The following is a 14,283-nucleotide window of genomic DNA, read 5'->3' on the forward strand; positions in this document are numbered from 1 at the left end:
GCCAGACTATTATTAGGGAATCCCTCTCTTGGCATGACTTGATTGTTCCTGTTGTTTACTACTGCCTTGATAAGAATGACCCTTTCCAAAGCATGTCTTCACTTCAAAAATCTTGAACTATGTAACCAGTAAAGAAATGATGCAATCACCCATGGTATATAAGACCCTGGCCATCTAAGTAAAGAGTGGCTTTACCACCATCCACGTTGTCTGTCTTGTCCGTCTTGTCTCTCTTCTTTCCTAGAGATATTGTGCAGACACCAACCCCCTACTGGGGACCTTTCGACTGGGGTGCGTGGGTTGGTCCCTCGCAGTTAACAGCTTGGCCTGAAAGCCAAGCATCTGGAACAGGGTTCAAAGACGAGTGACAAAGTCTGGTTGGGGACCAGGCCACAACGGGCACAGGCTGTGAAGATATGTGTGCTCACCAGAGAATCCCTATAGGGATGTTCTTAATGCCCAGGGGGACAAAATGGTCTGCCTGGTGGATGTAGTCAGCGTCCTTCCCGTCACCACGCTTGCTTGGTGGACACATGAAGTAAGTGGCCATCACGACAGGGGTGGGGACTAGAATGGGCTCACCAAGGTAATACTGCTGAGTGCCTGACCAGCACCCAATCCCCAGGATGGCATTTCTGGGGGGACCAGCTAGCCACCTGGTGGCAGGTTGACTACACGGGGCTTCTTGCATCATGGAGGAGGCAGAGATTTGTCTTCCTCGGATTAGTGTCTAAACTCGTATTCTGAGCACCACCATCCACCATCACAACGTTCCCCCAACTGCTTCCGGTCACAAAACCCATTCACAGCAGAGCACATTCACGAGCAATGGGCTGGTGTCTTACACATCACACACCGCCTGGAAGGAGCTGGGCTTACTGAAGCCCGCGCCGTGGCGGGGGGAAGGGCTTCTGCCTTCCAGGATGACCGTTAGGCCTTTAACCAGAGCCCATTATCTGGTGCGGACTCCCGCCCCCACTGGCAGCCAGAATCCAAGGGTCTGAGGATAAGGTGGGGTTGGCACTTTCCAGTCTTCTACTTAAGAACCCAATCACAGAATCTTTTTATTCTTTTTATTCCAGGCCTGGAAAGTTTGGGCATTGCTAGTTTGATGGTCTTAGACCTTAAGGGGGATCAACTTCCCCTGAGGGTCACACCGCTGGTTCCGTTCATTCGAAGAGTGCGTAGGACCCAGAGCGATTCTCTGGCGTCTCTTGGCAGGTCCATGCACGGGAAGTAAAGGAACCTACAAATGTCTAAACGCGGACACTCTAAACGCAACGAAGGTCTGGGTCAGCTGGGTAACCGCCAGCTGGGGGAGGTTCTGAGGACAAGGGAAGTGTGGAGGGAGGAGGGGAAGGAGGATGTCACACGTCACCTACAGTCCTGTGACCAATTACAGAATCAAGGGCAGCGTTAACCGGGCACATTTTCTCCTTACTTGTACGTGCTGCTTTCTCATCTTCGGAGCTGACTGCAAAAGCACACGTCTCGTTCCCCCACATCCTGGGTCCCGCTGTCAAACACCGGCAGGGATTCCTGTGTTTCAAGCGGCTCCTGAAGGCCCACAGCTGTCCTCAGTCCATGGCTGCGTCCCCACAAAAGCAGTGGGTCAAGGAGCAGGGAGCCCATCACAGGACATAAGAAAATGCGGGGTGCACAGACTCCCTTATAGCCGGAGCAGTCGCTAGACAGGCCCCAACCAAGCATGAGGTCTGGCCGCTGACCTTGGTAAGGTTCTTGTCGCCCAGAGCTGTGCCCAGGCGTCCACCCAGTGTGGCCGGTGACCGCGCCCTCTTTGGCTGCCATTGTTAGTAAGAGGAGAGCTGGCCAGTTTTCGGAAGAAAATGTAGCTTTATTATGACATAGGAAAGACTACAAGCCATTAAGGTAGAAGAGTCGACAGTTCCTTAAAATGACAGGTAAGAGGGAGGTGTAAACATCTTGGTAATAAAATCCACAGCACGGTCATTGAAAGCTTTTTCTTACAATTTTCGTTTTCAAGGTTATAGTAAATGAAACAGTCACTTGAATTGTCAAAAGAACAGCAATTTTACCCAGGAAGAGCACACACACCAAGCCAAACTACAACAGCACAGGGTGACGGGTCGCGGGGGCGGGGGCGCTGCCGCAGGAAGGAGGCCTCGGACGGTCCTCAGGGCCAGAGAGGAGGCCCAGCCGCTTGGGCTGCCCGCCTGCCCTCCCGGCCCGGACACTGCTCAGAACGCACAGCAGGCTCTGAAGACAGAGAGCCGGTCTCACCGTGAAGCACAGAAATGATGATCAACAGCTCAGAAATACAGTGTTTTAAACACTGGTGGGTGTGCGGGGCGAGGGGGGGGTGGGAGGAAGGTCTCCCAATGATCCCTTAGTGTCAGACGCACTTGGTAATGACCTGAACACATATACAGGGGTGGTTGCCAGGAGATAAGAAAGCCATTTTCTGGAATTTCACAGCTGGACTGGGAGCTAACAGAAAAATTCCCAGGGCCGTCATGGCGTATTTTGTTCCTAACAAGGTAAACTCACACGAAAACTCTGGCGGCAGGATGTCCTGCGGGCAGCACAGGCAGAGCTCACCAGGGCCAAAGGGAGGAGAGAGAATTCATCTGCATACAAACATTTACTGTCTACAAAGGTAAATGTGGCCTCACTGTGGTCCCCATCCTCCTGTTCTTGGAGCAGCCAAGCTCCTGAACTTGAGCAGAGACAGTTGTGGCAAGCGGGCTGGCCAGACCACAGGGGACCTGCCAGGGAACCCAGGGCGATGCAGGAAAGCCAAGCCAGGAGGCCGCAAAAAGCACGTGGCCCAGAAGTCTGCTGCCGGCTCCGTCAGCTCGTCTTCCTTAACAGGCAGCGGCTCCCCGAGAGAAATCCTCCCAACACGGCCCCTCCCCCACAACTCGGCACGGGGGCCCTTTCTGGGAATCCGCACCATCTGTATCTCTGATGGCGCCTGCTCTCCTAGAACACTTACTCCTCAAGTGAGAACGGGCTGAGCAGGTGCTTTGAACACGGCGTCACTCAGGACCCGCCGGACATCATGCGGCTGCAGCACATGCTGCTGCTTCATGTGTTCCAGCATCTTCCGCACTGAGCAGTGACTACTCAACGCTCGCGGCTGTTACCACCTCCTAAACAGACCAGCTAATGAGAAGAGACGTGGCCCACGGGACGGTTTCTGCGTGTCCTACCAGCCGAGAAGAGTCTGTACGTTTGTATGCAGCAGGAAGAAAACTGCGTGCTATGTGACAACCATCAAATTTTCATCGCAACGTAGCCACACTTCCCTTTTTATGGATTATCTGTGGCAGAGACCTCTCGGCCCACAAAGCCTGAAGTATTAGCTCCCTGGCTCTTTACAAAACAAGTGTGCTGAGTCTGAAACAGGCTTCTCCTCCTCTCCAGGAAAGAACATTCCATAGTTCGATGCAGAGCAGGCTCCCGGGACCAGGACTCCTTGTTTCACAAACTATACGAAAGCGGCGTTTCCTCCCCCACATCTCCGGGTTGGTAAGTTCTCAGAAACGGACAATCTAAATTTGGCTTTGGACAGACAGATGCATGCAAGGTGTCTTACAAAGAACAAGGCAAAGTGTTTCCATCTCCCCACACGGCTTCTCCCTCTCCCTACCAGCTCCATCTCGAAGCCGTTTTCCTGCTACAACTCAAACTACAGCGGATGTAAAGTAGAGGCACCGGGCAAGGACACAGGCCCCACCGGGGTCGCCCCCGCTTCCGCCCCACACGGGAGCTGCCAAGCAGCAACGGGACAGAAAGTATGAGGAAGGGAAATGATGAAGCCACTGAAAACACTTCGTTTACTCAAACGATTAATGTGACAGAGACACTTCCTAGCTGCAGCCTGGTGCTCCTCTGCTGCGTGCACTGGTTAAGACCAGGACACGGACGCTTCCAGAGGGAAGGGCGGAGGGGAAGCAACAAAATCGGCACCAACTCAGAAGCAAGGTTCATTCTCGAGAGAATAAAGGAAAACAACCTCAACTTCAGTATAAATTCAGTAATTCAGTAATTCATTCACGTCACTACCATTACGTTTATGAAAGTCACCACTGTGGAAAAAGAGAGAAAGGGGGAGGGGGATAAGAAAATGCCTATTTCTAAAAAAAAAAAAAAAAGGCAACAACCGAGAGAGAACACCTGGGCTGACGCTTCCACATGCAGTTTGATGCTAAGTTATGTGCGGAACAGACGTGCCTGGAAACCCCGGTTAGTGTCTTCGGTTCCACAGGCTCGGGGGGTCTTTGTATCTGTGACAAGGCGGCGGCTAAGGGTCCCCCACTATATATATTTAATACTAAGCTCACGAAGAGAAAGGTACTCGCGAAGTCCTCTGTCCTCACGCAGTGTCTTTGGCTCCTCTGTGTTCCTGTTTAATGGACCCCCCCACCCTGGCCCCGCACATTTTCTCAAGGAGCACAGGAGACACGCGAGCGACGCGTCCACTCTGCCCCCGCCCATGCGGAGCACCTGGCCTGAAGTCCTTCTGGGGCGCTGGCCCCAGGGCCTCCTCCGAGCACAGCGCGCGCTCGTCCCAACACCGTGACCCTGGGGCACCGACCCGGGCCAGCAACGGGCCCAGGCCGCGGGGGAAGCCGGTGCTCTTGGGGGGCCTTCCGTGGGGAGGTGGCGTCGTGAAGTCGGGGAGGACGGGGATCGTTCTGTGAGGCTCTGCCAGCTCTCGCCTTCGCTTCTCCTGTCCAGCCACAGACAAGGCTACTCATATTCCAGGAACTGTTTGTGGTAGAACAGCAGGTACCTGAGGGGCAAGGACACAGGGCGTGGTCACGACCTAACTCATGAGACGGTAAACAAAACCAACCCATCCCCCCTCTACCTCGAATGGCGGTCCTGGCACCCGCTGCCAGTCTGACCGCTTTCTTGCTTGGGTTCTGGTTCTTAGTCCCCAAGAGGGTGGGGGGGTCCTTGCCCCCACCTAATGCTTGACCCCCGAGCCCACCCTCCCACCTGCTCTCCAGGAGTCATCAGCCCCACTAGTCCTGCCTCCTGCACAGCTCCTGAGCCCGGCTTCTCTGGGTGAGACCCACGATAGCTTCTAGTCCAAATCCGCCCTTTGGGTGGCCTCCTCGTCCCCATAAACTGTGATCTTAAACACAAATTCTACACAGGTTCTATTAAGAGGCCACCCTGCTGCGAGTAAATACAAAGGCCAGATGAGTTCACGGCGCCTCAGCCCAGCCCACCCTGGGGCCGAGGACGCCACCGACAGTCTTGAGACCAAGAAGGATTTAACGAAGCAAAGGGTGGATGATGATGGGCCCAGGAGGAAGACAGCGGATAAAGAAGGGGGCTCCCCAAGAACTGATGCGTCAGCTCATGCTGTGGGTAAAATAAACGACTGCCACCACGTGGTCTGAACTGAGGTACGATCAACAGTGACCAAGAGGTATATCTTCTCCTGGCCAGTGATAACCCAGGCTGGCTCTCTGTCCAGAACAAGCCTCATTACTTCAGCCACTAAAGGTTAAAGTCCCTCAACGGCTATATGCCTGGGCTGTCAGCTGCCACCCAGACGTACCCCTCGCTGTCCAGCACGTCCTCGATGCTGGCCTTGGTGATGATGGCGTCATCACATTTGAACCACTGGTCCTTGTGCTGCCGGATGAAGCTGGTGTAGTGGCCGCTCTCCAAGGTCCCTTGGTGGTTGACGACCGCAAACAGAGAGTACCTAGTTTGGGAGCAAGGGCGCAGGGACAGAGGGTGCAAGGAGAGGGCGTGGTTAGCTCCTCGGGACCACCAGAAACCAGTCAGTCTGAAGCGGTCAGGGGGCTGCATGGTGAGTAGCCCACTGACACCAAATGGTAACACCCCAGGAACGAGAGCTAGGACCCCGAGGAAAAGAGAGCCGGGGTGCCCAGCCCCTCTCAGCTCTCATGCTGCTTTGCAGGAAGCACATTTAGCGGAAGTGAGGACAGCAGTCTGTCCTGGGGGAACTGGAACACGCTCTGCTTGGTGTTTTCTACCACACCCCCAGTGAAAAGGGTGGTGGAGGCAACAACAGAAGCTCTGGGGCGCCTGGGGGGCTGAGTCAGTTAAGGTCCATCTTCGGCTCACGATCTTGTGGTTCATGGGTTTGAGCTCTAAGTCGGGCTCTGCGCTGACAGCTCAGAGCCTGGAGCCTGCTTCAGATTCTGTTTCCCTCTCTCCCCCTGCCCCCATTCATGCGTGCTCTCTCTCTCTCAAGAATAAAATGAACGTTAAAAAAACAAAAAAACAAAAAACAGAGGCCTTGCTGCAATGTCAGAGAAGATAGGGGCCAAGAGGCCCAGAATTCAGACACTGGGCCTTCGCTCTAGAAATGCAGGGGCCAGGACGACCCTCGTGCATGCACAGAAGTCAGGAGGGACAACTGAGGCTCCCACATCAGGGAGGCTTAAGGTGCAGGTGTGAAAAGTCCCTTCCTAACAGGACTTGAGCATTTTCAACAGGGGCCGGTGGGCATCAAGATAAGCGGCAGGCCAGGGGCCAAAAGAACAAGAGCTCTGCCATCATGAGGCCCTCCCCAAGAGGCCTACCGCAGTCCCACATCTCCCGCTCACCTTAGAGATGCCAAGGGCAATTCCCCAAGGTGCCACTTACTTATTGTCATTATTGAGACTATCCGTTGGCTGCTGGTACTGGCCATTCATCCTGCTCTCTTTGCTGTAACAAACAAGAGCAAGACTCAGCATCGTTTGAAATAATTCACCACGCAGACGCAGCTCTAACGATGGGCACCACTACCACCGGGGCCTTGTACACAAGACGTGGCACCAGGCACACCTCTGACAGACTTTCTAGGCCTTCCGCAGCTCTCCTTTCCAGAGGAGACCACCCCTGGGTGGAGGCGAGGAGACGGACGCTTAGACTGGCGAACGGCCTGCCCAGAGCGCCTGCCATGAGGCGCAGAGCCAGCCCAGATCGAACTGACCACACCTCAAGGCAAGGAACCTAGTCTTCCCCAGGCCCTGCCAAGGACATGCGGCCGTGGCAACACCTTGCCACCTCTGTGCCGAGTCTGTGGTAATGTGTTACAGTGGTCTAGGAAACTAACACATGTCTGACATATTAGCAAGAGGAATAGGATAGATTGTAAGTAGTCTTGGACACCAGCTTTGAAAACAAGAGAAATGGAATCTACAACTGCCAGGTCCACTATATTTATCTGCATCTAAAATCAGTTCTGTCAGCGACTGTGCTTTCTCATGGTGACCCCACCTCGACACCCTGTCAAGTCTGAAAGCTGATCAGGGATTGCCAGGGAAAACCCACAGCGGAAGCAGCACACCGAGGAAACTAAAATGTGTCTTGGGTTAAGATCAGGATAACAACTCCATTTTAGCATGTATGGATATAGCAACGTCTACACCGGCTCATCGGGGACCCTGGAGCCGATCCCAGACCCCACGGCCCTCCCCCCCGCCCCAATCACAGATACAGCTTAACAAGCCCTTTCATACCTGGACGCCATGAAGGGCGTCATGTCCAGCTCCAGGGGAAAGGACACATACGTGGTGATCTTCCTCCTCAGTTTGGCCGAGTGTTCAAATCGCTACAGAAACGGGAGAAGAAAGAGGACGGAGCTCTAAGGGTTTCCTCCGACGGGGTTTCTCTGTGCTCTCCCAAAAGTGGGCTTTTCATGTCCTTTTACAACTGCCCTTCGGCCACGTCTAGAGCTTACAGATTCAATAACACAATATTAATCCATATAAATCTAATTCATAGGGTTCAAAACGAAGCCTTAAAATGATGGGACTGTTCGAAGTGAGGACCCCACGCCTACAAGAGAGTAATCTCACACCCAGCCCGGGCAGGCGCCGGGCGGGAGAAGACAGAACATCCGTAACCTCTGGGAGCAAAGACGAACACGCTGGTCCTTCTCCAGACAAGACATTCCTCTGACTAGACGTGGGCCACCCAATCCGACCACAAGCCAGGAACGGTTTGGGGTTTTTTTGTTTTTTGAAAGCGTCATAAAATAAAACAGAGATTATAAAACAAAAATTCTGTGTGGCTGTGAAACCTAAAATATTTACTGTCTGACCCTTAACAGAAAAAGCTGACCCACCCCTGGATTGGATCCTAACACTAAGGGTCTTGTTTGCTTTTAAGAAGTAAAAGAAAAACAGAAAACTCTGGTGTTGATGGGGGAAGAATCTGGGCAGGAGGAGAAGTAAGATCTTACCCCCCCTCCCCACCCCACCAGAGCAACTCACATCCTGTTTTCATTACACAGTAATTACTTTGTTCACCACAAGCCTCTCTGGGCAACACAAGACCGGGAAAGAGTCACAACTTACTACGGCTGGATTCCCCAGAGTTTAAAGAATTACCGAGTCACTGCCATTACAGAATGTTCTTCTGCACATGCACAGAAGCCACTGGAGTTTGCCTTCTAGAAAACTTACTTTGAGATGAAAACAGGCTACGATGGGCAGTTTCTTCATGGTGAGCTGTTTAGTGGACTCCTGGTAGCTATGGCAACCACTGCATTTGATCTTGGCACTGCTTCCTAAGTGCTCTGGTCTGGTAAATCTACAACACATTTATGTTTTTAGGAAAAACAGACAGGAAGTAAAAAAAAGAAAAAGAAAAAGAAAACGATTATTTTATCACTTGCGATGGGCTAATTTCCCTACTTAAAAACACATGTACAGTTACGGATGTGTGCAACTTCACAGTGGAAAAACACAATTTCTTCCTTGATCTTTTTCCCTTATCACTTTCAAAACTATATTTGTTTTTTTTTTTTTTTAAATCTGGTGAGAGAGTAGTAATTTTCTAACCTAAGACCAAGCAATTCAAATTGCAGAAAAATAAGATCAAATTCATGTAAAAACTGTACACAAATGTTTTGAGCAGTTTTATTTGTAATAGCCAAAAACAAAACCAAAAAAACAAAATAAACAAAAAAAGCAAGCCACCCAGGTTACTCCAGTGCGCGAACAGTTACACGACAGACACCACGCACTACTACTGGTCAGGGACAGAAAAGGACAAACTGTGGATACACACAACCGGATGAATCTCCAGAGACGTATGATGGGGGGCGGGAATGACATGTTCTAGGTTTCCATTTATATAATATTCTTGGAATACCGAATTTACAGGAATGGAGAACAGATGCCCACTGCCAGAGGTTAAGAAACGGCCGCGGTGGGAGGGCAGGAGGGTGGCTGTGAGCCACGATGCAGGGCTGGGTACCAATGTCAGCACCCAGTTGTGATCTTGAACCTTAAATTTGAATTGTACAAGAGGTTACCACTGGGGGAAATGGTTACGGGTATCCAGTTATTTCTTATAAATGCATGTGAATCTGTATCTCAAAATAAAAGTTAAAATTAAAAAATGGGGAAATGATCATTTTCTAGTGGTGAAGACAGATCACTACATAGAATAGAAAGGTTGCACTACATAAGTCAGCAAGCATTTGTCACAGGTGGTGGTTACTAAAGAGAAAAACCCATAGAACAAATGTTTCAATATGACTTATGCCAAAGTTTTTAAGTTTAAAGCTGAAAAACAAGTAAAATTCATCTTTTCACACTGGGCCTGGAAACCTTGGTTTATCCTTTGGAAATTCTGCAATCTCACTAGGGGCACGATGATGCCCCCACCCCATGAGGTGCCCAGGAAGTGGAAATCTGAGGAGAGCAGTTAGGTCGGGGGACGGGGGGAAGGGACGGAACAAGGCCTCCATGCTCACTGCAACCTGCAGAACTAGCCGGCGTGTGCACTCAACAAAACCCGGAGTGTGCATAATTCTGCGGAAAATGAGATTTTCAGCACAGAAACGGCAAGGAAACAAAAGGGGTGGGGGGAGAAGTCTACAAACTAGGAAAGGACCCGTGAAACCAACCAACCAAATGTAGTATGTGGACCTAGTCTGGATCCTGATTTGAACAAACCGCACAGCATAGTTTTTTATAAAAACAATCAGGGCAGTTTGAATACTGGATACCTGAGGAGAGAAGAACGCGCCCGTGTTCAGAGTGAAGACTCTGGATACGCCTGAATTGCCACAACACTACCCCGTAATCCAACTTTCCCACCCAGGACAGTTTGGCCCCGTCCCAACCAGCCTGCTCAGGAGCACAGCAGGGCCCCCGACGCTCCCCCAGCGTCTCCACGCGCGCGCCCAGCCAGCACCGCAACGGCAGGCTCAGGCTCGAGTTCTCAGGCCAGGTGTCACTACCGGGCAGAGAGCACTGCGCACTGAGAAAACACGGACTTCTGGATCTGGAAACCCAATGCCAACCCACAGCTAAAAACCAGGCCTAGGATTCTGTCTGCTGGTCCGCAAACATTCAGAAAGCAAGCACCCAGGGCAACAAACCTACGAAGGCTGGCTGGCTGCAAAGAGCACTTTCTTAATAATGGAGCCCCCGACCCATGCCATCCTCGCCAGCGAAGGAATGAAGGCCAGAGACCCTCTTCTGTAATAGGCTCCAACTCCCTGAAACGCAGCATTCCGTGGCTTGTCAATCAGGCTGGAGGTGTAAACATTCCCCCTCTCCTCACGTTCTGATTCAAACACTTTGTGCCAATTACATTCACTTTGCCAACTATTCTCAACTGAGCAACTGACCAATAAGCACACTGCTTCTCACGATGAGACACTTATAAAATGTGCACCAATGGAGGCGCCTGGGTGGCTCAGTCGGTTAAGTGTCCAACTTTGGCTCAGGTCATGATCTACAGTTTGTGGGTTTGTCTGTCTGTGCTGACAGCCAGAGTCTGGAGCCTGATTCGGATTCTGTGTCTCCCTTTCTCTCTGCCCCTCCCCCACTTTCTCACGTGCGCACGTACTCTCTCTCAAAAAATTAACATTTAAAAAATTAGAAAAGAATGACATGTGCACCAATGCATTATAATATGCTGAGTCAAAAGTCATCTTTTGAGGTTTTCCGATTTTTAATTCTTCTGCCAGTTCCCGATCATTTGTCATTTTTCCTTCCGTGTGCAGTGCCCCTAAATTGAAATACACTTACCCTTTAGTCCCTGTCATCTTCACTAAACCATGTGAATTTTCTGACACCAAGTATGTCAACTAAACCTGCCTCAACACCAGGAAAATGTGCTATACAAGCCCCACAGTGCCAGACACAAAGAGGATTTGGCTTCAAATTCAAGTAGATGTGAGTAAAGAATGGAAGGACAACAGAGCCCAGGTCCCAGATCTTGTTGATTACACATCCGGGCCACCCTCCACCCATGCCTGGGGCATTTCCACACCTAGCCGGGAGGCAGGGCCGTCTCCCTTCATGGAAGCCAGGTAACTGCTTTTGCCACCCACTGCATTGTGGGCACACCACGTAGGCTTGGGGCGCCTGTAATGAGACCTCTGTATCTGGAAAAATCATTCTGAAGCAGCAAATGCAGGGAGAACTTGCACTGTCGGAGAGCAGTGCCTTAAGTGCACCTGAAGGCAGCTGGACCAGCAGCGGACTGCACCTTCCGGATGCTGGTTGCCAAGCCTCCCGAGGTGACCACCTGTTTGCTGAGTGGGCTTCTCTTCAGCCTGAGGAGTGTGTGACTCCCCAATGCCTTCACCTGCTGAAGTTCACCAGAGTCCACATCTGCCATCTGCCACCTCGCAAGCCCTCCGACCTGGCAACCACAGGTACACACTCCCTCATGTGTCTACGAGACGCCTGTCACCAGACTTTGAGGTGGTCTGAGGCCATCTCCTCCGGACTGACAACACACAGCACACAAACGTAGTGGACCCGAGAGCAATACAGAGACGGAGCCAATAGAAAGGGGGAGCACGGAAACCTAGGAAAGCAGCGGGCCTTGACAAGCGCCACCCCGTTCCTAGGACAGCCTTCATGGTCCTGCGAGTCCATGTCCTCCACGAAGGGTTCAGGGCATAGAGTGGCCACTCCCCCAGGGCAGCTTCGGAGGAGTGACCGCCACCCAGCCACGTCTGCACTTGTTGAGGACTCGGGAATGACAAATACCTCCAATTCCTTCTGCCGGCTTGTGGAACTTGGAAAGGGGCTCTCTGCTGTTGACACAAACTACTGAGACTCTCGGGCACAGACCCGTCCCACGGCACTCCCGCTGCTGAGCGGACAGCACTCTGCTTATTAGCTTACCAAGTGCTGCCTCCTCGCCTGCTCTGTGGGCAAACTTGCAGTGTTCCTGAAATTTACAACCAAGTTCAACAGGGCTGTAAAGACCCCTTGAAAAATGGTGGGTTTTTTTGTTGTTTTGAGTGTGTGCTTGCTCTCCAAGTTACAAGTTTAAAGCCCCATTTACATCTGGACCTATCAGTGTGACAAAGCCGATGCATTTAAAAATTCTACACATGCACCCTTGAGCCTGCTGACCTACAGTGGCAAGATAAACACCAAGAAGCTTGTCCCTCTTTGTAAGGAACACTTCGCCCAAGGACGCACCTGCAGTGACCTAGACTCACGTGAGGAGAATAAAGGCTGCCCAACACTTCACTGAATCAAAGTAAAGCGCAGGAAGGGTTTCTCCTCTCCGCCGCTGCACGCAACACAGCTCCCGCGACACGCTTCACGGCAGCCCACCCGGGGTCTTCACACTCATCGAAATCGGCGGTGTGGTGAAGGGACACACACAACACCACACGCGGGCTCATCGCCTCCAGGAAGGGCCATGTGCCACAGCGAGGGGCCAGGCCCGGGTCCACGGCATCAGCCCTGGAAGGTGCAGGAACTTCAACTTCTCTGTGGCTCCCTGTTAACGGACACGGGAGCCAAGAGGGTGGAGGCGCGAGGAAAGCAGCCACACCGCACACAGGCCGCAAGCAAAGCTGGGTGAACAGAAATCAAATGTGCAAACACATGCGACAGACCATGCCAGCCACCTGCAGGCTGTCCATCTTTCTTCATTTTCCACACAGGACATGTGAATGAAAATACTACTGGTGCCCAGGGGTGGCCCTGAACTTCCTCCGACCAACCACTACCCGGAGGGCCTCAAGGCAAGGAGAGACAAGAGCCTGCAAGGGAAGACCACTCCTCTACAAAAGCGCAGGAGGCCGTCTTACCTCCGCAAGCAGTCCGTGAGCGTGGTGGTGCCCGCCACGTGGCTTTCCCCATTCACCACGCTGCCCTCGCTGCCGGGGCTCAGGGGCCAGAACGGGGTGGAAGAGCCAGGCAGGTCCAAGCTGATGTCCCAGAAGGGGTCTATTGTGGTGGAGACGCCACTAGAAGCAAAAGGAGACCAAGGCACAGGTGAGGAGAGTCAGCCACGCAGTTTCAGGGGGACCGCCTGGTGGACGGCACCTGGACGCCTTCTCACAGCTCTGCCCTCCCATCCAAAGGGCATCGGAGGTCAGAAGACACACGAATGCTCCCACCCACCATGTCCTGAGCCCCCAAGGTGGCCCTACGGAGAACAACACATGAACCACTTAAGGCAAAGGTTGCTTCTAAAGCAACCATTTCCAAACCCAAAAGATCATCACAATCATTTTGGGGTTTTTGTAAAAAACAGAAAGTCCTAGGTCCCACATCCAGAGGTTCTGAATTGGCGGATCTGCGTCAGCAGCCTCTGAGAATTGTAGAATATCTGCGTTGAAACTGCAGGCCTTGGCTAATCAAGGCGAGAGCACACCGCCCAGGCACGGCACCACGGCCAACAGCGGCCCTTGCTGGCCTCTTTAATACAGCTGGGTCCCTCCAGCGGGCAGGTTTGTTTTGAAGGACACAGAAATGAAACTCAGACTGGGAACATTACTACAGATGTTTAAACAGGATGTTAACCCGAGACAACGCCCTGCTGATGGAATTAACAGCCAACGAGAAGGTTCTCTAAAACTGTGAGTCTAGAGGCGTCTGGGTGGCTCAGTCGGCTGAGCATCCCACTTCGGCTCAGGTCATCATCTCACGGTTCATGAGTTCAAGCCCCACTTCTGCTGTCAGGGCAGAGCCCACTTCAGATCCTCTGTCCCCTCTCTCTGGCCCTCTCCTGCTTATGCTCTCTTAAAAATATGTAAAACTTTTTAAAAAGAAGAAAAAACTGTGAGTCTAAACACAATGCTTATGGGGTACCTGGGTGGCTCAGTCGGTTGAGCATCCAGCTTCAGCTCAGCTCATGATCTCGCAGTTCGTGGGTTCAAGCCTCGTGTCAGGCTCTGTGCTGACAGCTAGCTTGGAGCCTGTCTTCGGATTCTGTGTCTCCCCTTCTCTCTGACCCTCCCCTGCTCAAACTCTCTCTCTCGCTCTCCAAAAATAAATAAAACATTAAAAAAAATTTTTAAACACACTGCTTAGAGCAATGTTC

General features: G+C 52.0%; 1 protein-coding gene across 2 annotated transcripts in view; it reads right to left on the bottom strand.

Moving 5' to 3' along the window:
• Positions 1-1,834: 1,834 nt before the first annotated feature.
• The window catches only part of USP22 (ubiquitin specific peptidase 22), a 39,877-nt gene continuing 27,428 nt past the window's right edge, over positions 1,835-14,283 (bottom strand). For both annotated transcript variants that reach the window (XM_029927679.1, XM_029927680.1), the window contains 6 exons: positions 13,046-13,204; positions 8,430-8,556; positions 7,482-7,573; positions 6,622-6,684; positions 5,561-5,710; positions 1,835-4,780 (listed from right to left, as the gene is read on the bottom strand). In XM_029927679.1, coding sequence (XP_029783539.1) covers positions 4,738-4,780; positions 5,561-5,710; positions 6,622-6,684; positions 7,482-7,573; positions 8,430-8,556; positions 13,046-13,204 — 634 coding nt within the window. In that variant the 3' untranslated portion in view covers positions 1,835-4,737. The remainder of the gene's footprint in view (positions 4,781-5,560; positions 5,711-6,621; positions 6,685-7,481; positions 7,574-8,429; positions 8,557-13,045; positions 13,205-14,283) is intronic.

The sequence above is a fragment of the Suricata suricatta genome, chromosome 17 (assembly GCF_006229205.1).
Source record: "Suricata suricatta isolate VVHF042 chromosome 17, meerkat_22Aug2017_6uvM2_HiC, whole genome shotgun sequence".
Classification (NCBI taxonomy): domain Eukaryota; kingdom Metazoa; phylum Chordata; class Mammalia; order Carnivora; family Herpestidae; genus Suricata; species Suricata suricatta.